The sequence below is a fragment of the Nannospalax galili genome, unplaced genomic scaffold, assembly GCF_000622305.1.
Source record: "Nannospalax galili isolate Female #2095 unplaced genomic scaffold, S.galili_v1.0 scaffold229, whole genome shotgun sequence".
NCBI classification, from domain to species: Eukaryota; Metazoa; Chordata; class Mammalia; order Rodentia; family Spalacidae; genus Nannospalax; species Nannospalax galili.
Genome location: NW_008360328.1, coordinates 2,338,765 through 2,362,536, shown reverse-complemented (window position 1 = coordinate 2,362,536; position 23,772 = coordinate 2,338,765). Strand labels below are relative to the sequence as shown.

General features: G+C 44.9%; 1 protein-coding gene across 4 annotated transcripts in view; it reads right to left on the bottom strand.

The window, feature by feature from the left end:
* Positions 1-23,772, bottom strand: part of Grik4 (glutamate ionotropic receptor kainate type subunit 4) — a 505,439-nt gene that overhangs the window by 136,610 nt on the left and 345,057 nt on the right. For all 4 annotated transcript variants that reach the window (XM_008826008.2, XM_008826013.2, XM_008826014.2 and 1 more), the window contains 2 exons: positions 19,269-19,447; positions 14,944-14,997 (listed from right to left, as the gene is read on the bottom strand). In XM_008826008.2, the coding sequence (XP_008824230.1) occupies positions 14,944-14,997; positions 19,269-19,447 (233 nt within the window). The remainder of the gene's footprint in view (positions 1-14,943; positions 14,998-19,268; positions 19,448-23,772) is intronic.

Sequence of the window (23,772 nt, the reverse complement as noted above, 5' to 3'; positions counted from 1 at the left end):
CTGTTACGAAGTCAAGGCAGTAATTTAAAGTGTCACATCCACAACCAAGAGCAGAAAGAGAATCAGTGCATGGATCCTTGCTTCCTCTCAGCTAGCTTACTCCTGTCCTATTATCATTCAGGACCCACTGCCTAGGAAATGGTAACACCCACAGTGGGCTGGGTCTTCCTACATCTGCTAGCAATCAAAACAATCCCCTACAGGCATCTCCACTGGCCAACTTGATTGAGACAATTCTTCCTTAAGACTTTCTTCCCAGGTTCTTCTGGGTTGTGGTAAGTTGGTAATTAAAAACTAAGCAGCACAGCCAGGTCTTCTTAGGAAACACAACAATGTGTGGACAATCCTGAAATACTAAGCTTGGTGGGTGGGTGGGGGCATCAAGGCAGGAACTTGAAGCAGGCCACATCACATCCACAGTCAAGAGCAGAAAGAAACAATTACATGTGTTTTGTTTGACTGTCTGCTTTTTGCTAGCTCTCTCCTTTCTTATACTATTCAGGACCCCCTACCTAGGGAATGGTGCCGCCTACAATGGGCTGGGTCTTCTACCTCAATAAATAATCAAGACAATCCCCCACAGACATGTACAAAGGCCAACTTGATCTAAATAATTCCTCATTAAGACTCTCTTTCCAGGAGATTCTAAGTTGCATCAGGTTGACAGTTAAAACTAACTGTCACAAGTTGATTTCCTGTTTTTCCACAGGGAGATTACTTAATCACAACCAGCAAATTATTTTATAATTCTATAACAGGGTTTTGTTCTATTAACCATCATCTCCCCAAATGAAAGCAAAAGAAAATAAATCAAAACACAGAGCCTTAGTCAGTAGCTCCAGAAGCCCCTCATGATTTTCCCTGCCACTGCTCCTCCCAAATGCACCCACATTTTCCAAGCACCTATTCATAGAACATACACAAGAGGATTATCTGCTTTACAGAGCACCATGTTGGAGTCACTGCTCTTCCTTAAGAGGTCATTATGCTCTGTGGTCCTAACAGCCATCTGTCACACAGTATCTACCACCTTTCAGGTTTGCATTTGGTGGGGGTGGGACCTTCGCAGCTTAGACAGGCATATGGGAAGCATCCACTTCATTACTCTGAGTTGTACTAAATACATATTTATTCACCAAAGCATACTGGAACACGCAGAGTGGCTCTCCTAAAAGGCTCAATAAAGCTGAAATATGTAGGGACTCTTAATAATTTTACAATAAACTACACTTTAGAATCAATTGTTCTGGCACATAGAAAGTTGTTCCACTGATGGATTGTAGCTTCTGGCTTGCTGGCTGGCTGGTGTGTGTGTGTGTGTGTGTGTGTGTGTGTGTGTGTATGTGTGTGTGTGTGTGTGTGTGTTGAAGTCTTTCAGTGAAAAGAATGAGCAAAATGGAAAAAGTTTAAACATCCCAAGAACTGTAGTTCCAAGTAGGTGAGAGGCCAATTTTGAGGTTTGGTTTTTAATTAGAAAAGTGAGGTCTCAGGTCTCAGGCTGGATACATTCGACAGGGAAGGAGAGAGAGAGGGGAGAGAGGAGAGAGGAGAGAGGAGAGAGAGAGAGAGAGAGAGAGAGAGAGAGAGAGAGAATGAGAATATAAAATAGCAGCCATCAACCGGGGGTTAGAAACTTTCACCATCCTTTATAAAGTTGTTATGAGCTAAGGATTATTATTCCATTTTACCAAAGGGTCTGGGATGGTTAATCTTGACGGTCAGTTTAAGAGAATTAGAATTACATAGGAGAACCCCCGCCGCCATGCATGCCTCTGAGGTGTTTTCAGACAACTTTAACTAAGGTGGGAAGACCCACTCTGAATGTGGACAGCACATTCATTCAGTCTACAGTCTTGGACTGAATAAAATGAGAAAGGGGAGCTGGGCACCAGTGTTCATCTCTCTCTGCTTCCTAATGCAATGTGACCAGCCTCCTCATGCTTCTGCCACTGTGCCTTCCTGTGATGGACTTTATCTTCTCAAACTTTGGGCCAAAATAAACTCTTAAGTTTCTTTTGTCAGATATTTTGTCACAGTAAAGAGAAAAGTAACAAATGCAGGGCCCAAAAGGTTAAGTACCTGCCACATGAACATCTAAAGCATGGCAGGGCCCAGATTTAAACTCACATTCCCTCTGATTTGAGGTCCTGGCTACTTCCAGGAGACTATGTTTCCATTCTTGACATCAGTAAAACACAGCGATAAGGCTCACCCAAACTTATGTGCCCGTCATGGGGACAGGAGCAGGACTAATCTAAAAATGACCTTTCATTGAAAGGGAGGTTTTGTTCTGAACACTCTTGACTTCTGGTCCCATGAGTCACGTGCCAGGTTCTGGCCTCAAGAAGCCATTTGAATCCAGATCAGTAGGGTACAGTGTGGCCAGTAGATGATGCACCTCTTGAGAGGGAGGCCACTCAGCACAGTTCATCTTGGCTAGCCTTGCATTCTATTTTCCTTCTGCTATGGTCATTCTTAGTGCCAACCTGAGCCTCAGGTTTTAACATCCCCTACCCTGAGCAGAGTCCCAAATCCTACCTCTTGGGTTCTGAATAAACCAACCTGACAGATCCTCACACCCTGAAATCCAAATCTGTCAGGCTAAAAGGGAGGAAGGACACTGAACACTGAGCAGTTCCCCCATGAGTGTGTGAGTTACAAAAGTGGAGAGGCATCACAGAGACAGGGAGGTGGGCCCAGCACTCCTGGGATGGACTGAGCCAATCCCCTAGGCTCCTTTGTGTTGGAGAGCTATGTTGGGATGAGCTGAATTCCTTTTGGGTGCAAGGAGATTAGCTATCTCCCCTGACCAGTCCTCCTGGGCCAGAACTCTATAATGTGATGAAATACTCCATTCATCCACTCAATAAATATTTACTGAGCACCTATTATACTCCAGGCAGCCACTAAGGTTATAGAGATGAACAAGACAGACTTGATCTTGACTCTATGGAGCTTAGAGTCTGGAAGAGGGGTTGCAAAACAAAGAACTGTAAGTGGGGCTAGGGAGACGGCTCAGGGGGTAAGAGTGCTTACTGTACAAGCCTGAGAATTTGAGTTTGAATCCCCATGTAAAAACTGGGCATGGCCATGCATATCTTTAACCCCAGTAGTTGGGGGTGGAGACAGGTGGATCCTAGGAGCTCACTGGCCAGCCAGCCTAGCCAAAATGGTGAACTCTGGGTTGAGAATAAGAGAATAAGAAGGAGATGACAAAGCAGGACATCTAACATCCTCTGTGTGTGAGCATGGGTGCATTCACTCCCTACATATACTGGCACATGTGCATACATCAGACACACACACACACAAACGCAAACACCAACTGTGAAGTGACAGCAGACTCAACTGACTTTTTTGAATAAGTAACATTTAAATCATACATGAAAGATGGGAAGGGCGGGCTTGCCAAAGAAAGGAACAGAAGAGTAGGGCCGTAGCATCCTCCCTTTGTCCTGGAATTAATTGCTTTTTCTCCCTCTGTCTGCCCTGGCTACCCTTTCTGTAATAATTTTAGCAATTCCAATTACTTATGGCTAATCTCTCTGATAAACCTTTGAAAAGTAAACACAATCGGAGGTCTGCTTGGCAATAAAATGAAGACCAGCTACACATATTTGTTCTGCTGACGCAAGGTAAGGACTAGGGTATGGAGGGGTAATTACTGCAGGGCTTGCTGGGACATGTTTGTGAAAGCAAAGAACTACCTGGTACCCAGAAGCTGCTTCCATGTTTCTCCCAGGGACAGATTCCCAACCCTAGGGTACTGTGAATCAGAATGCTCCCGATCAATGTCGCGGGAACAAGAAAAACACAGAAAGACCCTTAGTTATCACCTAGTGCAAGTCCGTGATAAACGGATGGAGAACCAAAGCCCAGCAAAGAGGAATGACTTGTGTAGACAAAGGCAAGGCTAAGTGACATGATGAAGAGCTAAATGCCTTGACTTCATGATCTGGCTCCACTACCTTAAGCAAGAAACCAAGGCATTACAAGTCTCAGCTCTTGTAAATGGGGATGAAATATCTGTTTCTGCTAGAGTTGGTATGAGGCATAAATGAGAAAATAAGTACAGTACACTTATTACGGAGCCTTGCACAAAGAAGACATTCACTAAATAGCAGCTATGGCGATCACTGTTACCCAGCATCAATGGCAGAACTGGAACTTGAAGCCCCAGTGATTTTATTGCCAGTCCAAGGCCTTGGCCCCTCCTGTTAGAGTAACCCTCCTTCTTCCTTCCAACATTGCATACTCAGCACTTGGTTCCTCTCTAGCTTCCCCCAGGAAAAAAGTCTAAAGTGATGCTGTTTCTATATGTACCCCACAATGGCAGCCCCCCTCCAGCATGGAGCTGGCCAAGAGCTGAAAGCATGGGTTCTCTCTGGAGGGGTGCGGAATGCTGGTGATGGCAAACAGCGATCCAGGCAGCCGGTGAGGCTGGAGGCAGCCCAGGCTCACAGTACCCATGATTTCCTGCTTTTCATTGACATCTCACAACTTCTGACCTCTACTCCTAAATCTCTGCACATCTCCCAGCCATGGTGGTGGCTCCTTCCTATGGCACAAAGCCTGTCTGAGCTCTCTGACAATAGATTAAGGTGATCTTATCTTTTCTATTAGGCAGTGATTGCAATTCTCGCTGGCTTCATTAGTAGCTGGAGAATTCCTCCAGATTTATAAGCTCAAATCGAGCATCTTCGTTCACCACTTCTATTCAGACACTATCTGCTACCTCAACTGTCTCAATAGCAGACATGGCTTTGCCTACAGGCCTTAATTCTTCATGTCTTCTATCCAGACTTCCATCAGTTTTGAGAAACAAAGGTTCCCTCAGCCAAGCCAGAGATTGGCTGGAAGACAGAGGCTCTTCCCAGACCAGAGAGCAGACAAATGAAGTACATCTATAACTAGCCTGTGTGCACCCCACCTAAAACAGGAGCACTTGAGACCCCCAGGATCTCTAGTTATTATGGGGCCAAGGACAGGCTTTTAACCAAGAGGTAATATCTACTCTCAAGACCAGTTATTCTCTAAACAGACAAATCAGGCCCCAGTACCAATTGATTTTGCAGCATATACAAAAGAGATGTGTAATGGACATTAGTAATTCAACCTGGCAGACCTGGCAGAGATTGCGTTCTGGTCACCCAATCCTCTTCTTCCAATTTCCTACACACATTTCCCAGATGCCTAAACTACATTTTCCAGATGCCTTTGCAGGAATATGCATCCACGTGACGAGATCTAGCCAACAGAATTCTAAGAAGCGATATGTAGGGTTTCCATGCTTGATCCATCAATTACCCTGTGTGTGAGACCTCCATGTTTTTTCCCACCCCTGGCCTCTAAGAGGTCAATTCATAAGTTAGAGGAAGCCTGGGCCCCCTGAATGGCATTATGGGAGGTTACCACTATTAGGGGCACCCTTGTGGGACTTCAGGTAAGAAATACACAGTCAGTCTTCTGTATCTGTGGGGTTCCACACCATGGAGTCAATCAAGGCTGAAAATAGTCAGGGGGACAATGAGATCTGTACCGAGAATGTGCAGATATCTCCCTTTGTCATTACTTCCTAAAGGATGCTATGTAATAACTGTTCTCATAGCATTTACATTGTATTAAGTAGAATAAGTTGCCCTAGAGGTGATCTCAACTATAGGAGAGAAAATACTATGCCATTTAAAGGAGGGACTTGAGCAGCTGCAGAATTTGTTATTCACAGGGGTCCTGGAATGATCTCCCTCACACAGGGAGGGACCACTGTACTCCTGCTATGTGAAGCTCTAAGATTGGTATGTTGATCAGCTACAGAAGCTGGCATTGCTCACTGGATACAGTGCCATCAAAAGCTATTTTTTAACTCCTACCAGATCTTTAAAAGATAAGCATTACCACTATTCACATTGACAAAGAAACTGAAGGTCCAAGAACCCCAGGCCCACGCGGGTCACCCCGAGCCCAAGGCTATGCAAGCTGCCTGGGGAGAAAAACCAATCAATGATCATACCCAGCTGTAAACCCTACAAACCACAACAATGACTGGCCAAGCAAATTATCTCTATTGGCACAGCAGTGGCACTTTTATCTTGGGAGTTATCAAAAGCTGTCTAATTGGACTTAAGTCCCACTCAATGGCAGGGAGTTCATGTGTGGTTACTGTAAACATAGCCAAGTACACATAACTGGAGAGGTCTAGACCAACATTATTTCTTACTATATTCTGAATACATATCTTTATATATACAGACAAGTGTATCTCTCTCCACTCAAAGAAGCTTCTTTTTGCAAAATATGGAGACAGAGTTCCACAATCATCAAATGCAAACAATAAATGACTGCAATGTGTCACTTTACACCTAAGGCTCATGGAACATTGCGGAAGAGGGAGAGGAAAGAATTTTAGAGCCAGCAGGACAAGATACCTGCTGCTAGTTAATGCATTCTAGATACGATAGGGAAGCTACAGCAATGAAATCACCACAGTATAGTCATCTAAGGAGATCTGCATAATGACAACACTAGTTGGCATGCCAATGTGGATGGGGAAACCTTCATGAGACCCACCTCAAAATAAAGAGCTATAGGCAATCAATGGATACTGAGAGAGAGAAAATCCATTTTTTCCAGAGATGAGCTCCCTGAGAAGTTGTCTAATCCCTAGTAGTCAGTCCTAAACACAGGTACACATGAGCAACACTAAATGGACTCAATGCATTTTACATGTACATATACATATCTATATATTATAATCAAAGAAGAGGACAAGAAATTGAGAGGGAGTTGGAAGACATGTGAGGAGCTGGAGGGGCTGGGATGGATGGAGATAATCTAAAGACAATACTCAAAATGAAAACAAAATGAAAATTGAGACAATACTCAAAATGGAATTCTCAAAAATAAAAACTTAAAATAAAAAAACCCAAACAGAAAAATAACAAGTATCAGCCAGGCTGTAGTGAAACTCAAACTCTGTGTATATTGCTAATGGGAATGGACATGGTACAATTATTCTAGAAAACAGTTTTATGATTTCTCAATAAACTAAAAATATAGCTGGGTATGGTGGCACACTCCTTTAATTCCAGCACTCAGGAGGTAGAGGCAGGCAGATCTCTGTGAGATCAAGGCCAGCCTGGTCTACATAGTGAGTTTCAGGCCAGCTGGGGCTACAGGGAGACTCTATCTCAAAAAGATCAAAATAATAATAATAATGACTCTCTAGTCTAGCAAGCCCCTCCCTGGGTACATACTCCAAAGGGCTGAAAACAAGGACTAGAACAGTCACACATCCATGTTCATAGCATCATTCTTTACAATAGCCAAATAATTCAAGTGCTCATTGATGGATTAATGTATATATGAAATGTGGTATATATACACCATGGTATATTATTCAGCTTGAAGAAGAATGAACCTTAGAGACATTAATCTAGTTAATATAAGCCAGACCAAAAAAACAAATATTGTATGATTCCATTTACACGACGTGCATAGTCAAAAAAATTCACAGAGAAAATGTGGACATGTGGTTGCTGGGGGCTCGGAGGAGAGCGCTGCAGAGCTGATGTAATAGGTAGAGCTTCAGTTTGGGGAGATGAAAAATGTGGACAAGAAAGGTGATGACGGCTGCAGAACAATGAAAATATGCTTAATGGCGCTGAAAGAGGCACTGGGAACAATTAAGAGAGTGAATTTTGGTGTGTATATTTTATCACAGTAGGATGCATTTTTTTAACAAAAAAAAAAAAACCAAAACAAAACTCTGGCACACGTTGCAACACAGATGAACCTAGAAAACATTATGCTGAGTGAAATAAGGCCGGCACAAATGGAGAAATACTGTATGACTCCACTTAGGTAAGACACCTAGAGTAGGCAGACTCATAGTGAGGACAGAACAGAGCTTGCCAAGAGCTGGCAGAGAGGAAACAGGAGCTTTTGCTGGATAGGCACAGTTTTGCTTGGGTTTTAGAAGTAGTGGTGAGGGCTTGGGAATATATCAATTTAGTATCAATGGTCCTGAACTGCACACTTGAAAATGGTTAAAATGGCAGCTTTGATGTTATATATACTTTGCCACAAGAAAAGAATTCTTTTTTTTTGGGGGGGGGGTCTTTTTGAGACAGGGTCTCCCTGTAACCCCAGCTATAAAGAAGATGAAGGAAGGGAGCATGGAAGGAGGAGAGAACGAAGGCTGGCACACACACACACACACACACACACACACACACACACACACCCCTTTCAAGACTTTGTAGAATGATTCTGTTTGCTTTGCTTTGTCCCTTACTTGGTCCACCATCTCTCACTTTGGAAGTCTTGGCCTCTGACCTTATTCTGTCAGCCAGACCTTATTTCCTCCTTCTTTCATGACCTCTGGCCAGGTGCACATCTAGCTTTCAATGGCCTCTCATATTCTATTATTTGAACCCGTGTGCTGACCCTTAGCCCCTAGGCTCCCATGTTACCCAAAGGCCTGTCTTACCTGTTGACTAAAGAGTCACTCTTTTGTATCAGAAACAGGAATGAGAAGCTGCTTCTCTGATCAAATCTCCACCAATATGGGCAAGCCCAAAGCCATCTTGAAATAGATGAGGTAATAAAAGTCCTGATGTATGCTGTGACTGGGAGCTTTACCATCCAGGTATTTCAAGTGACTAATCACTCCTGGCTGGAGCAGGGACTATTCTTGAACACAGGTTACTACCTCCTGCAAAGGTGTCTCTCTCAATACCTGATACTCTCCTGTCACTCTGTCACTGAGCCAGGCTTCTCTTGGACCCACAACCTGACTCTTCCCTAGACTTCTGCACTCTAATGGATCCAAAAGCAGCCTCGAGTCTTCTGGTTCAGCAATTACTGCATCAGTCCCCTATGTCACTCAAGGCCTAGGGTTGGCACGCTCACTCTCCCTAATGCCCACATCATGACTGGGAGAGAACTATATTTTCTGTAGCATGAACAGGGTTAAATGAATCCATGGCTTAAAGTTTAATTTATGATGGGTCATTCTGTCCCAACTCTTGTGATGTGTAATTAACTTATTGAATCCAGAGCTGTCAATTTAATTCATTTCTTACAGATGTCCCAAGTCAATCAGTGCTCTTAATATCTGAATGCGATTGAACTGTGGGGACCTAGTCAATACTCAGAAATTACTGACAGACACAAACACATCCTACAATGGCAAATACACTCATACATAACTGAATTATTGAGTTCTATTCACTCTCTGGAAATAAAAAACATGATATTTTATGAAACTATGTACTTCCCATTCCTTTTAACCCATGAGGAGCAAAACAAAGACTTTCGAGGATAATAATTCCTCTTTTATTAAACTCATATTGTGAGTCAATTGCACTACTGAGGTAGATACAGTACTCACTCACAAAAGAGGTCACCAGAGCTCAGAGAGATTAAGTAATCTGCACAGCTGGTAGCTAGTCATATTAGAGTTTTAAATCATGTTTATCAAATGCCAAGGTGGGTGCCTCTTCCAATTCCTCATGATGGTGTCCAAAAAGTTTATCTGAGAGCTCACACTACTGTAGCAGAAGCCAGAGGGATGGGATAAGATGGGGACCCTAAGGACCTGAGAGAGAGAATGAGCAAGAACAAAATCCAGGTGCATTGGTCTGGAGCAAGGAGCTTGAGAAAGACAGAAAGTAGCTCCTTTTCCTTAGTGAAACCCTTCTGCTCTGCCTCCAAACTCAAGTGCAACCAGGCAGTCAGAATGGCCCTAAAACCAATGTTTTACTCCTGTTGCCTCCTGTCCCTGCTGGAAAGCCAAGACACTAACGAGAAGCTTCCAGAATATTCTCTCGCTGACTGATTTTTGCACTGTTTCTGCTTCTGTTGTCTTGACTGTTACCCAAGCAGTATCATTCACGGTGACTTCGCTCCCTCCCCCTTGCAAACTCACAGACAACGCAGGTCCTGTTAATTCCAGGTTCAAAGAACTCTCTGACTGAGAGATGACCCCAAAACTGTTCTTGTCCCACACCTACCACCAAGAAGGAAAATTCTGAACAGGAAAAACATCCTCTAGCTATGTAAAATAATACTGCACCTTAGGGGCACAGAAGACTTTGCCATGTACAGTTTAATTCATCTACATGGTAACCTTGTAAGGTTTGTTAACCTTATTTTGCAAGTGAGAAAACTGGGGCCTCTCACCCAAAACTAAAATGAGGCCTTGGCCCCTGGGGGCTCCTGACTTCACAGGCCAGGGCATTTCTCCTCACTAGATAATGTATCGCCTTCCAAGAAGAGGGAAGGGTGATGCACAGTATGCCGCATGCTGTCTTGCTAAAAACTTCCAAGCCGTGCATCTCCATTTGATTTCTGATTACTGTCCCGGGAACTCCTTCCTTCCACCTGCTAAGTGGCTAGGTAATTTGGGGCTGCCCAGCTCTGTCCTCAGCTGATGCTGCCACCTGGTGTAGGGAGCCTCTCAGGCAGGCCAGCAGAGTACAGGCAACCACCCCATGCACCCGCCTTTCCTCTCTCTTTTCTCTGTTCCCCAGGCTCTCCAAATGAAGCACAACTGTACTTTAATCTCTCTTTCCTCTTTGCCAACTTGCCAGGCCTACCCTAGATGCCTCCTTACCTTAAGCAAACTCTTTTGCACTGCTCTGGGAATAGCCTCATCCTCTCCCCCCACTCTTTTACATGTTAATGCTCTGATTTATAGCTGCAGTGTTAGACAGAGGGAAAAAAGCAAACAAAGAAGTTCATTGTACTTTGAGGGGAGAAAGGGGGCTTCTGGGTGCTGGTGATGTTCTATTCCTGGATGTGGAGGCTGCTTACACAGGTGTGCTCCCTTGGAGGCAGCCGTTTGCTCTGTGCACACAGAATATGCACTGTTTTTTTTCATTTTCTTTTTTTTTTGAGGATTTCACCCATGAGCATCATCTTTGCATTATTTCTATCCCTTCCAGTCCCCTGTCAACTCCTCTCATGTGCTCCTACTCCCTGTCAATTTCTTGTCCTCTTTGGTTATTATTGTTACATATAAGTACATACATTTATAAACACACACACACACACACACACACACACACACACACAAGTCCATTTTGTAGGTACCTGTGCTTAGGGTTGCCCATTTGGGATCAGATAACCTATCAGGGAACTAGTTTCTGGAGAAAACAGATTCTCTCTCCCTCAGCATCCATTGCCTGTAGCTCTCCATCTTGGGGTGGGACTCCATGACATACCCCAATCCACCTAAGCATGTCAACTGATTTTGTCATTATGCAGACCTCTTAAGACTGCCATACATTGGAGATCTCATTGGTGCAGCTACACCATCTTCTGTTTCCATGGTGGATTTTAATAAACAATCCATGGACCAGGTGTGGTAGCATACACCTGTAGTCCCAGCACCTGGGAGGAAGAATCAGGAGGATCACCATGCATTCTAAGTCCAGCTTGGGCTACAAAAGAAAAAAAATACAACCAAACAAAACACAATATGAACTATGGGCAGGGAGATTGATGAGTCAGCCAGGTACACTCAGGTTCAAGCCATGGAGAGTGACTACCTAGTGAGCCCCAGTGAAGGGAGTCCCTACACCAGAAGGAAAGCATCTTCCATTCCTCTATGGACTCTCCACATCAGTCCAAAGAAGGCACCATCAGTGAGTCCAAGACTATGTCTGTAGATAGGCATCTCCTAAACACTACAGGCCTGCAGAGGAGTTCTGGTACCTCAGTCCCCATAGGAAGACTGCATGCCCTCCTGAACTATTCTACGCACAACTTTAACAACAAAGCCCTTACTAGCAAGCAACCTTTCCCTTTCTAAGGTTGTAAGAATCCAAATTGTGAGGCTGAATTCTATTCCTTAACTTATCAAGGGTCTTTCAACTCATTGATACCAGCCTTAAATCCTCTAACAGGCTATTTTCAAAGAAGGATGTCAATAGATCAGTGAATAAGAAAGAAACAAGGTGCTTTTATATCCCTGGAAGGTGCATGAGTGTGAGGCCTCACTGTTTCCTGACGTGCAACAGCTTCCTTATTTCTAAGTACCCAGGTGTAGCAATTCCTTAACCTGCTATGCTTTCCTTTCTTTGTGTCTCCAGAAAGATCTTACTTTTCTTCGGGCACTTTTTTTCCCCATTGCCCCAGGATGAGCAAGCAGTCCCTGCTTGAGGGGTGGGAGCAGTCTAGACACATATCTAGCGATAGAATTCTCCACTTTGCACTGCTAGAGGTACTTTGGGCTTTTCCAAAGCAGGCTTGGTTTGTCTTCTTTTTACATTTGTTTATTTTGTGTGTATATGGGTACAGGTACATGCACACATGTGTGCTCATGCCACTGCATGCATGTAGAGATCAAAGGACAACTTGAGGGAGGCAGTTCTCTCCCTCCACCATGTGTATATTGAGGATCAAATGCGAATTTAGGGCTTGGCAGTAGGCACCTTTACCAGCTGAGCCCCAGGCTTGGTTTCTTATTCCCGTTTTAATCCTCAAAACTTGGCCAATACTTGCTATACAGAAGTGCTCAAAAGCACATCGGAGTGAAGGGAGAATCTGGTGTTACAGTTTGGATGTAAAATGTCCCTCATAGGCTCATGTATTTGAATACTTTGGTCACCAGCTAGTGGTGCTGTTTGGAGGAAGTTGTACAATCTTTGAGAGGTGGGGTCCAGCTGGAGGAAGTGGGTCACTCAGGGGATGTTCCTTATGGGTTGTAGCCTGGCCCCAGGTTCATTCTGGTCCCACTCTGCTTCTCTGACTTTGGAACTATAACAAGCTATACTGGAAGGTCCACCTTTCTAGTCAGAGCCCCAGCCACCAGGCCGTCCCACCATGATGGACTGAACCCTCAAACCATGAGCCAAAATGAACCTTTCCTCCATTCAATTGTTTCTTGAATATATATTCAGTCAAGTAATTTATAAAATTTAAAAACCTCCTCTCTGAATGATTATTCATAACAGTTCTGTTATAATAGCAACAGACTGGAGACAACCACAATGTCCCCCAGCAAGTAAATGATTGAGCAAATCTTGGTACAGCTTTACCATGATGCCTACTTAGCAGTAAAAATGCAACAACCCATGTAAGTCTCTGGGCCTTTACACCACATGAAAATACCAACCTCGCATACTGTATCATTCCATTAAAATAATGTTCTCAAAATTATAAAATTAGAGAAATGGGTAACAGGTTAGTGTGTGCTAAGGGAAGGAGAGTGGCCATGTGACCATAGAGTGGTGCTGTAAGGAGGCCTTGTAGGTGCCAATATTTGCCATGTAAATGTACATATTTGAATGGATCTGATATTTTGATGTCCTGGTATCGACACTGGTTGGAACTGGTTTCAGGAATACAGGACTTCTCTCTACTGTCTTTGCAATTTCCTAGAATGCTTATCACTATCCCCAAATTAAAATACATTTTTAAATTTTCATTTATTTATTTATTTTGAGACAGGGTTTCCCTGTAGCCCTAGCTGGTCTGGAACTCACTATGTAGACCAGGCTGACCTCAATCTCAGAGAGATCCACCTGCCTCTGCCTCTTGAGTGCTAGGATTAAAGGTATACACCACTGCACCCAGCTATCTTTTTAAAATTAGTTATATTTGTGTGTTGAATGCAGATGGCAGCGGAGGCCAGAAGAAAGTACCAGATTCCCTAGAACTGGAATTATAGGTAGTCGCCAACTGCCCATGAAGGTGCTAAGAACTGAACTTCGGTCCTCTGTAAGAATGTAATGGCAACTCATCAGCAATAAAATGGTTATTAAGAACTTTAGACCATGGAAGGGCCCAGGATAAGATAGGAGAAAAACAAAACAAACAAACAAAAAAAACACAAGGTGGGTAAACAGGAATCTGGCTTCACTCCTGTGATTTTTCACCAGTGTTTGCCGAACTGCTACATTCTTTTGATCTTATGCCTTGTGATATTTTGTAACCACGTGTTTACATGTAACCATTTGCTTAATTACACATGTAACCATTTGCTTAATTATCACATATATGATACTTGCTTGCTTAAACTCCCATGTATAAATTTCCCGAAAAACTTAGGTTCAGGGCTGGCACCATTATGGACTAATCCAGGTGTCAGCCCACTGGCATAAATAAACTACCTCTTCTTTTCTTCACCTGACTTGGCTATTGGTCTCTTAACTACCAGAAGTTTCCACAAGAATATTATCTGCTCTTAACCATTGGAACGAACCCCCCAGCTTCAGTTATGCTTTTTTTAAAAAGCTTATTTTCTTAGATCCTGACTTCTCTTGAATTGTGTGTCATATGTCACAATAATTTCCACATTTCTTAATTCTTACAACTTTAAAATGCTTCTACATACATGAAGTCATTTGACAACAGCCCAGTGATGTAGTTGTTCATGTCCCATCTGACAGATAAGCACAAGCACGCCACACATAGCTTAGTGCTTTGTGGAAGGCCACATGGTTGGTATTTGGCAAAGCTAGTACTGAAACCTAATTCAATAAAATTTTAGTTTTCTCATCTATAAAATAAGGGGTCTCGCTAAGATGGCCTGTGGAGATTCATCCAGTTACAACACCATCAGACCCACATGTGTCTTGTGCCCTGGCTTTCCTCTTTCTGAGGTGGGGATGTGTGTGACTCGACTGCAGGTCAGAATCTGGACCTACAAAGGAGGCTCATCGGTCACACTGCTGCCCAGAGTGATCGGTACTATGAAGCTTGTGACTTTTGGAGGGAGGTATTCCCATTCTCATGAGGGTAAGGACTGTCAGGATGAGAATCCCACTGGGTTCCTGGATCCTGTGTCTTCACAATGCTCAGGCACTGTGGTTGGCTTTCACTCTTCTGTCTCTGTTTCCCCACATCTTGGCTTTTAGAATCATCTCACCACAAGACCCACTAACCCTGACTATTGATAACACTATGCCACGGAGGTGAGCTGTGAAAATGTCTTACCAGATTGGTGAAGATGTATGTGTAATAGGCTGACACCATCCCCAGTTCGGCTGCCTGCAAAGCAAAGAGAAGAAGTTTAAAGAAGAAAGGGAATCTCACTGGGAGTGCTGGAGCAGTGAGGGTTCTGACTCTGCCATTTGTCTGGCCTATTACCCACAACATCAGGTTGAGCACAGCATCTTGGCTGGTTCTTAGGCTGCTCTGGATGTTGGATGACAGAACACAGAAACATTAGCCTCCAAAGCAGGCTCTATCGCCTCTCCACACTCCCCACCCCTGGTCACACTCACAATAGTTGGTGTTTTCATGCACAACACACTCCCATGGAAGGGACTGGTTATGGGAACCAGACTGAATTTAGGGGAAATGAAGCAAATAATGAACCATACTAGAATAATCTCCATGACTACTAACAATAACATTGGCTAAGAGTTGTCCACTGTTCAGTCTGTGCCAGGCACTATAAAACATTCTGCATGGGTTAACCAAATGTGTTATTACCCTCCCAAACTCCCATTTTCTAGCAGAGGAAACTGACATGACAATGACTAAGTCATTTGGATGAGATCACATGTCTCATACATAGAAAAGATGAAATGAAACTCAGGCAGGCTAATTTCAGGGCTTTTAACCAAACCATATCCCCCTTAAGAACTATGATACTGACAGAAGTGCACACACAGTCCTCTTAGGGACTGTGAGTGGGTAAGACAGCCTGTGGGTTGTGGACCAGCCCAAATGAACCCTGCCCCTGTCAGAATGCAGGCAAGACCCGAGGGGTAGTCTGCATCTGCAGGATGTAGAGAACAAGTGAATCATTTGCAAACTTGGCTCCTTTATTCGTGCCAAGGAACAAGCTGCCATGACATGCCTTGCCCTTGATCACAGCACAGCAGCATGGCATCATCCCACAGCTGAGAACTGTGGCTTTGGTACTATCTCTCTTTTGTCTGATCTCTGTAGCCATCATAAATACCCCTAACCAACCTTCCCTGTCAGTGTGCCTGGCTTTGAGGGTGACAGGTGCTATAGAAACTGACAAGCAGATCAGGTATGTAATGAGCCCAACTCTCTCCAGAGCCCTCATCCCTCCTGACAATCCGTTAGATTTTCATAATACATCCTGCAGCCCCAGGCCACTGGGAGATGGTTTCTGTCATGACAGTGTGTGTGTGTGGGGGGGGACACGACCAGGATAATTGCATTTTCCTCTTTCTCTCCAAAGAACTCAAATAACTTTGAGAGCATTCTTAACTTCTGTGTTCCCCAGCTGCTTGGGGTTGGGCTGCACTGAAATCATCAAGGTCCCCAGGGGTGGCTGAAGTGCAGAAGGGCTTAGTGACAAGATCTAGATCCCATCAGGGCTGCAGTGGAGTGCAAAGATTCCACAGTGATGTACCTCATCCCTTTAACAGAAGCTACACAGGATGATCTGGCAGGATGTCACCCTCCATCCGTGCCCCACCACACCCACTCACATCTTCCCTGTGAGAGGAGAGCTGCCTTGAACACTGCCTGGACCTGTGAGAGTTACTGTTGACAGGCACCCAGTGGGGCACAGTCTAGGGGACATAGTCAGTTGTTAAAACCCATTTTGTGAAATCTGCTGTCCTAGAGATAAAAGACAAGAGATCCTTGGTTTTGAAGATGTGAATTCTGGGTAAACATGGAGTTCGTTGCTGGAACAGCCGCTCAATAGAATAGGGGATTACTGTGTAAAGCCTCCTGAAATCACGAGGCTGAAGAGGGCTGCCAAGCTCTGGGGCCTAGCTTCCATCTGCACACCAGGTTTGCAGGAAGCCCGGTGAACCCCAGGAGGGAGAAACATGGAGCCCCAGGGATGCCTAAGGAGAAAGGTCAGGCTTGCTGGAGAGACTTGCCTACCTGGGGCTACCAGGATGTCTGATGAGACAAGGGAACAGGCATTTCCAAGGCCTCGCCACTCATTGATCAGTTTGGCTGTAAAGATGCAGGGGCAGGGGTAGACAAGGAAGGCTCAGAAAAGATGGCCACAGGGCACTCAGCAGAGCTGCCTGCTAATGAAGATCACTACAGACAGAGCTGCCTTCAAAAGCACAACACAAATTAAATAAATAAATAAATAAATAAATAAATAAATAAATAAATGCCTCAAATCCCCCCAAAAACAAAGAAATGGAAAAAAATCACTAAGCATTTTTAATGAAACTTCCCAGTATTGATAAAGGTGCAGTAAGGTCCTATACGCCACTGCTGAGGATGTAAACGGTTAGAGTGGGAAGTCACCTCAAACTCCTTCAGAGCACGTATCCCTTTAACTTGGCATTCTACTTCTAGAAACTTATGCTAGGGGAATATGCATGAATGTGCAGAAAGATTTATGTACAAAGATGACATTCCAACATTATTTATTACAGTAAAAGATTAGAAATAACCTGTTTCTACAACAATAAAGGGCTAGCTGAATAAATTATGGGACATCCATATGATAGAAAATGATACAGTCACTAAAATATTTGTAGAAAAATATTTAATGACATGGAGAAAATGCGTGGCACATAGTTTAGCAAAAAGAACAGCAGTTTGCATGATAATTAGGGGTGTCTGAGCTTTCTGAAATTTTAGAGGTGGTCAGGCTGGGCAGTGGGCTTGTGAATTATGTGTATTTTCTTCTCTGTATTTTTCTTTACTTTTACCAATTTCAACAATGAACTAGGCCTATTAGTGGGAAAAAGGGAGGCATCCAACTTTATATGTTAGGAGCCATGGGCTTCCCCTAGAAAGGACCTCCCCTTCCTAAGGCCTGTCTAGGCAAGTTCAGTCTCTGCCTTCCACAGGGATGGTGAAGGGGACATCAGTTATTAAGCACAAGCTCCCAACTTCCCTAAGGATGATCCTTCAACCTGTTTCTCTCACCCCCTGAGACCTATAGGAGCCTTTAATGCTTAATGACTTCACTGATGAGAGCTCCAGACTTGAGAGGTGCAAAAGAAAACAAATTGGTGTTTGTGTGTGTGTGTGTGTGCGTGTGTGTGTATGTGAATGTATGTGAATGTATGTATGTGTGTGAGAGTGTTTATGTATGTATGTGAGTATGTAAGTGCATGTGTATGACTGTGTGAGTGTGTATGAGAGTATGTGTATGCATATGAGCGTGTATGTGTGTGTGAGTATATGAGTGTGTGTATGTGAATGTGTAACTGTGAGTGTATATATATGTATGTGTGTGTATGTGTGTGTGAGAGTTGACTACACATAGACAGATGTGGCTTTGGTATGGTGGAAAATTGATATAGCAGTGGGCTGAAGGAACAGCCCTGGGACCCGAGAGAACTCATTCAAATCTCTCATTAACTCTCAGATTTAGAAGAAAAAAAAACAAGCTGGGGAGGGGAAAAAGGGAGGGAGAGGGAGCAAAGAAAGGAGGGAGAGGAAGAGGCAGTCACTGAGAATTTATAGGCACCTCACAGCCTGACAGAGGTTAACGAGGAGCCTGGTTCCCCCAGTGGAAGATGGCAGGGTATGTTTAAATGTGCAATTAAAATAGCATTAAGAGAGGTCAATGTGCCTAAGCAGTTGGAGGAGCAGCTGAAGAGCCAAGGAAGAGCCTAGAAGCAAGACTTGTTCTCTGAGGCACATGCTCAGCCCACCTACTAGCCCAGGGACTGGTACCAGGAGACACCACAGCTATCCAGCTGTTTCCAGCTGTGTCCACTATGATCCTAATTACCTGACTTTTATCCCCCTGGGACTTGCCTCACTGACAGTGTTCTGTTTCCAGGTATCTATGTCTACCTGGCCAGCACTAGGCTAATAGAAAGCACCTGACCTGGGGGTAGGAGCAAACCAGGTTCCACCCTGCTTCCACTGGAGTGGCCCTGGACAGAACTGTGGCCCTCCCAGACCCTTGGTTTCTTTGTCTGTGAGGTGAAAGACAATATACCTATCTTGCTTCATCTTGGGGAGGACTATGCTAGGAAGTGACAGGAAGCACTTTCTAAACTGTTGAAACACCGTCAGGCCTAAAGACGGGGCTGACAGTGCTACGCATGGGTGGTGCTATATACACTGTCTGGCAAGCAGCCTCCACCTGAGCCTCTCAAACATCCAGTCTAGGTCAGGCTTGTCTCTCAGCTCCACCAGGTACTAAATGTTTCTAGGGTGTTATTATCATCCTGCTTTCTCCTCTGGGGAGCTGTCCAGGGAAACAGAAGCAGACAGGAGTAAACATTCAGGTCCAGCCCAGGGCTAAAGGAATGCCATGGCTCAAGGATGCATGAGGCAGGAAAGGTGGGGAAAGAAGGGTGCCCCCCAACCCCCAGCACCCACTGCAGCCCGGCTCCCACCTTCAGGAGGATGGTGTGGGACATGGAGGCATTGGCATGGATGATGATGGTGGCTGTCTTGTCATCCCGAATCTCCTTGAGAAGTGGGGTGGGGTCCCGTGTGTCATCCAGCATCCGGACGGAGAGTGTGTCCTTGGAGATGAGGAATTGCCGGAGCAGCTTCTCAAGGTTTAAAAGGCCTGGAAGGAAAGAGAGGAGGAGACCCTGAGGGTGTGCAGAGCTGGAGGCAGGTCAGGGCCAGTGCTGAGGAGTATCTAAACCTGAGAAGGGTTCTGGGGTTTTAGTTATTACATCTAAAGTATAAGTAATGCTTGTAAGCTCCTGTCAGTTCCCTGAATGTCCTCTACTTGGAAGGCAGAACACAGGGCTCCTTCAGGAGTGCTGGGTGAGAGAGAATGTCCCCCAAGTCTTCCTACAAAGTCCTGTGCCCAGGAGCTAAGAACTGGGTTTAGAGAGCATCAGACTTGGGTCTCTTTCCCACTTCCAGAACCTTTCCATGTGGCTAGCTGTCTCAGTTTCAGTTTCTTCTCTGGAAAGAGATCCTCACTCAGGCAGCTTACAGGGCTGTGCAAATGTTAAATGACGCAGCAACACTCTTAGGTGCTCAGGAGAACCTACAAGTATTCCATCAGCCTCCATCAAGAAAAGCCTTTGTTTACATTTGGGGGTTGAAGAAGCAGTTCCCCCAAGATCCGAAGGTGCAGAAAATGGGACCAACAAACTTCACTGAACTCCTCAGAGCCCAGGGGCTACACAAAGACTAAGATGAAAGATTATCATGCCCATTATAAAACAGGACTTTGACTGTCCTACAGTGGCAAACCTGGATCCAGAACCAACTGGAAAAAAGGAGACTGACTGTTAAGGATTCTTCACCCTCCTCCTCACCCCCAGCTATTTGATGCCAAGGGGTCTTAGTGGGAGGAAAGAGTCAAGAATAATGTCACCGATACCAGAGGGTTTTAATTCTGTTTGTCCCTATGAAGGCAGTCACGGGGAGGGTGTATGTGTGGCAGGAGGGTCACCTTCCTGGAGTCAGGAATCTTGATTCCAGTGGAAAGAACCTGTAGGCATTTGCTCAGAAAGTAATGACAAGAGTAACATTTATCAAATGTTATTATGTTCTGGCTAATGTGCTAAAATTTTTACACGGCTTATCTCATGTAAGTCTCATAACAATGCTATAAAGTATTCAAATCCCCAGAGTTCTGAGGAGGATGAGGGGTGGGGCAGGAAGGTGAGGAACTGACTTCACACTGTGGGTAGGGAGAGAGGGTTGACTTTCTACCAATCTAGGTCCCCTATGCTGCCAGCCTCTGTCATGGCTAACAGACTCTTCAGGTCAGAGATGCCTTCAAAAGAATTCCTAAAGATTCTCTCCCATATCCTCCTGAGGTTCAAAGATAATTGACATAACCGAGAGGCGGTATTGAAGAACATTCACTCACCTTCTCATGTTACAGAGCAATGTCATGACTTGCCCAGTTACAAAGAGACATGGGGGCACAGCTGGGGCCAGAATTCCAGATTATCTGATCTCCATTCATTCCTCTACTCATGAGACCCTGTTGCCTCTTGAGACAAAGGCAGGTGGCAGGCAGGTGGTACATGCTTGCACAGGCCCCAAGGGACATGCATATGAGTGTCCTTAAAAGAGGAAGCCAATGTTCAGTAGATTTTTTTTTAACAAAGAGGATTTTTAATAAGGAACCAAGGTAGGAACCTGAAGGCATGTATAACAGGGAAGGCGTGGCCCACCCATCTTCCTGTCCCCTGTCTTTTCAGAAAGTCCTCCAGGTAGCTGGGGGCCAGAGGGAAAGGGGAGAAGGCTGGAGGAGTTTGCTTCATAAAGAAGTTTCAGAAATAGCCCTGCTGTGCAAGTCACAGCATAGAGAAGCCCTTCCTCCACTTCCTGCCAGGGCCTCTACAGATATTTACAAAGCTCCGCTGCCATGCGAGCCCCTCACTACCTGACCCCCTCCACAGGAACCTTGGTGCTGTGCAGCTCCATCTCCACACTTCACCCCATCTATTTCTTTATCCCTACCTTCTTCCAGGTAGCATAAATGTGAGGGAAGCTCATGGCTGTTCAATCCATACTCATTGGCCCATCCTAAGGACCAGGCTCTGTGCACACAGCCAGCCAGCAGCAGTGGCACTGAATCAGTCAGTTCCTATTCTCAGGATCTCAGTGTCAGTAAACTGAGTGGTGAGGTACAAATCACACTGTTTTGTCTGGTGGCCTGAATGAATTCAGACTTCTGTAGGGGAGCCTTATTTTGCATTGATGTAAGATGGAGAGCGTAACCATAACATTTTCCTCTGAGATGATGTGAGAAATAAACTCCCCTGTACAAATATCTGAGCCTCTGACCCAACAGATATTGCTCTAAGAGATCTGGGCAGGGTGTGGAAACACTGAGCCGGTGCTCCTGGAATCTCAGCCACGTCCCAGGCATGGGGTAAGCACTGCTGTCAGAGGGTGTTAAGAGATGAAGTAGAATGAACCCTTAGCCTGTTGCACTGAGACTCTTCAGAGCCTGGCTGGGAAAGAGACCATTGCACCTGGGATGCATCAGATGGACAATGCATTTCAGTGGAGTGAGACAAGGAAGCCCAAGGGAAGACAGAAGGATTGTGGGTAGATGGTGATTCCTGACAAAGGCAGTGCAGGGTCCGTATCCTTTGCCATGGCAGGTGTGCCGAGCTCCTGAGGAAAGAGTTCCCCAGGCAGCTGACACACTGGAGACCCCATTCCAATCAATCCCTGGGTGCTGATTCTTTGGGTTCTCTGTTGTTGACCTTTAAAGAACAGCAGAGTTCCTCTACTTCACCATCCCCCAACTCTGTATGCCTAGAAGAAGGGTGCCGGAGAAGGGCAGTGACGGCATAAAGGTGTGTATCCCACTTCCAAATGTCTGTCAGAGAGTTATCCCTTTCCCCACCTGGATGGCACGCAGAGTGGCAAAAACAAGCACAATATTGAAGCCTGAATGCAGCTTCAACAGGCTGGGCAGGCTATGGGACAACATCGCCAGCCGGCTGTGCCTCTGTCTGGGAAATCAGGAGAATAACTGTAATAGAGGTTTAGGACACCAAGGTGTCAATTGCCCAGAAGGGGCTCAACAAGTTTTGTTTGCAGTTTGTCCCCATGCTGCCGTCCCTGTTTCTCCTCCCTAAGATATCACTTCCATCCCCAGCCACTTCTCTAAACATTTACAAGAGTGATCATCCGGCTCTGCAAACATAGCTCCTAGGCATCAACCATACAAAAACATGTGACAGCATACATAGGCCTTCAGATTTTCAATGCCATTCCATCCTGATAACTTGTTGTCAGCTGGCGATATCCTAAGTTGAATACACACTGCATATATCTCACCTATGGATCACATAACACACTGCACACACTAGTATGGGTAGTTTCCCTTGGGAGGATCACCTGACTCACTTCACTTCTGCAACCCACCATTCCAAGAGAGCATGGGACTGAATATCACTAATTACGTACATGTAGAGGCCAGAGGTTGATGTCAGGTGTCTTTCTCAATAGCGCTCCACTTAATTTTTCAGGCAGAGTCTCTCACTGGACCTGAAGCTTGCCAATTCAGCTAGGCTGTTGGACAACAAGCCCCAGAGATCCTCCTGTTTCCACCTCTCCAGTACTGGGATTAGAAGCATGTGCCACCATACACAACTTTTTACGCAGGCGGGTTCCCTAATGTTTATGTTTTCTATTGAGTGTACATTGCTTTTGCACCATGGAAAGGTATGGAAACTATAAGTTGGATCATTGTAAGTTGGGACTTTCCAATTACAATACTATATACCTGACTGATCTCACAATGTTAGGCAGAAAACCCTTTCAAGCATCTCTGCATAGTCCCAATAAAGGCAGGTGTACAGTGCTTGCTGGACTAGACTGATCTAGAAACTGTGGGGAAAGAGATTCTGCACCCTAACAGGCCAAGGGAGCAGCAGTGCCTGGAAGGAGTGTCACTCTGTCACTAAGCAAGCTGCTGAAGGAAGGAAGGGGTGCTGACCCGAGGAAGGATGCAGAGGGAAATCACAAGGCAGACTTGTTCATGGCAGCTCCAGGCCTTCAAGGGGTTAGGAGGCAGAGAGAGACCGGCTTACTCACCTAGGAAGCATCTCCTGTTGGACTATCTAAAGTGCAGTGGGCTGTGCGGACAGCAGTAAATTTCCCATCACCAGAGGCAAAAAGGCCCCAGGAAGCCTCTCATGACTACTGTAGAGCAAATTTAAGCATGAATGGGAAGTGAGCTAGAAAACATCGATTCCTTTCTTGCTTAGTCTTTAATTCTACAAATCGGAAGAGGATACTTTTTTTTTTTTTTTTTGACAGGGTCTCACTTTGTAGCTCTGGCTGGCTGGAACTACATATGTAACTCAGGCAGGATTCAAACTCACAGAGATCCACCTGCTTCTGCCTCCCAAGTACTGGGATTAAAGGCATGAGCCACCACACCTGGCCTACTTAAAA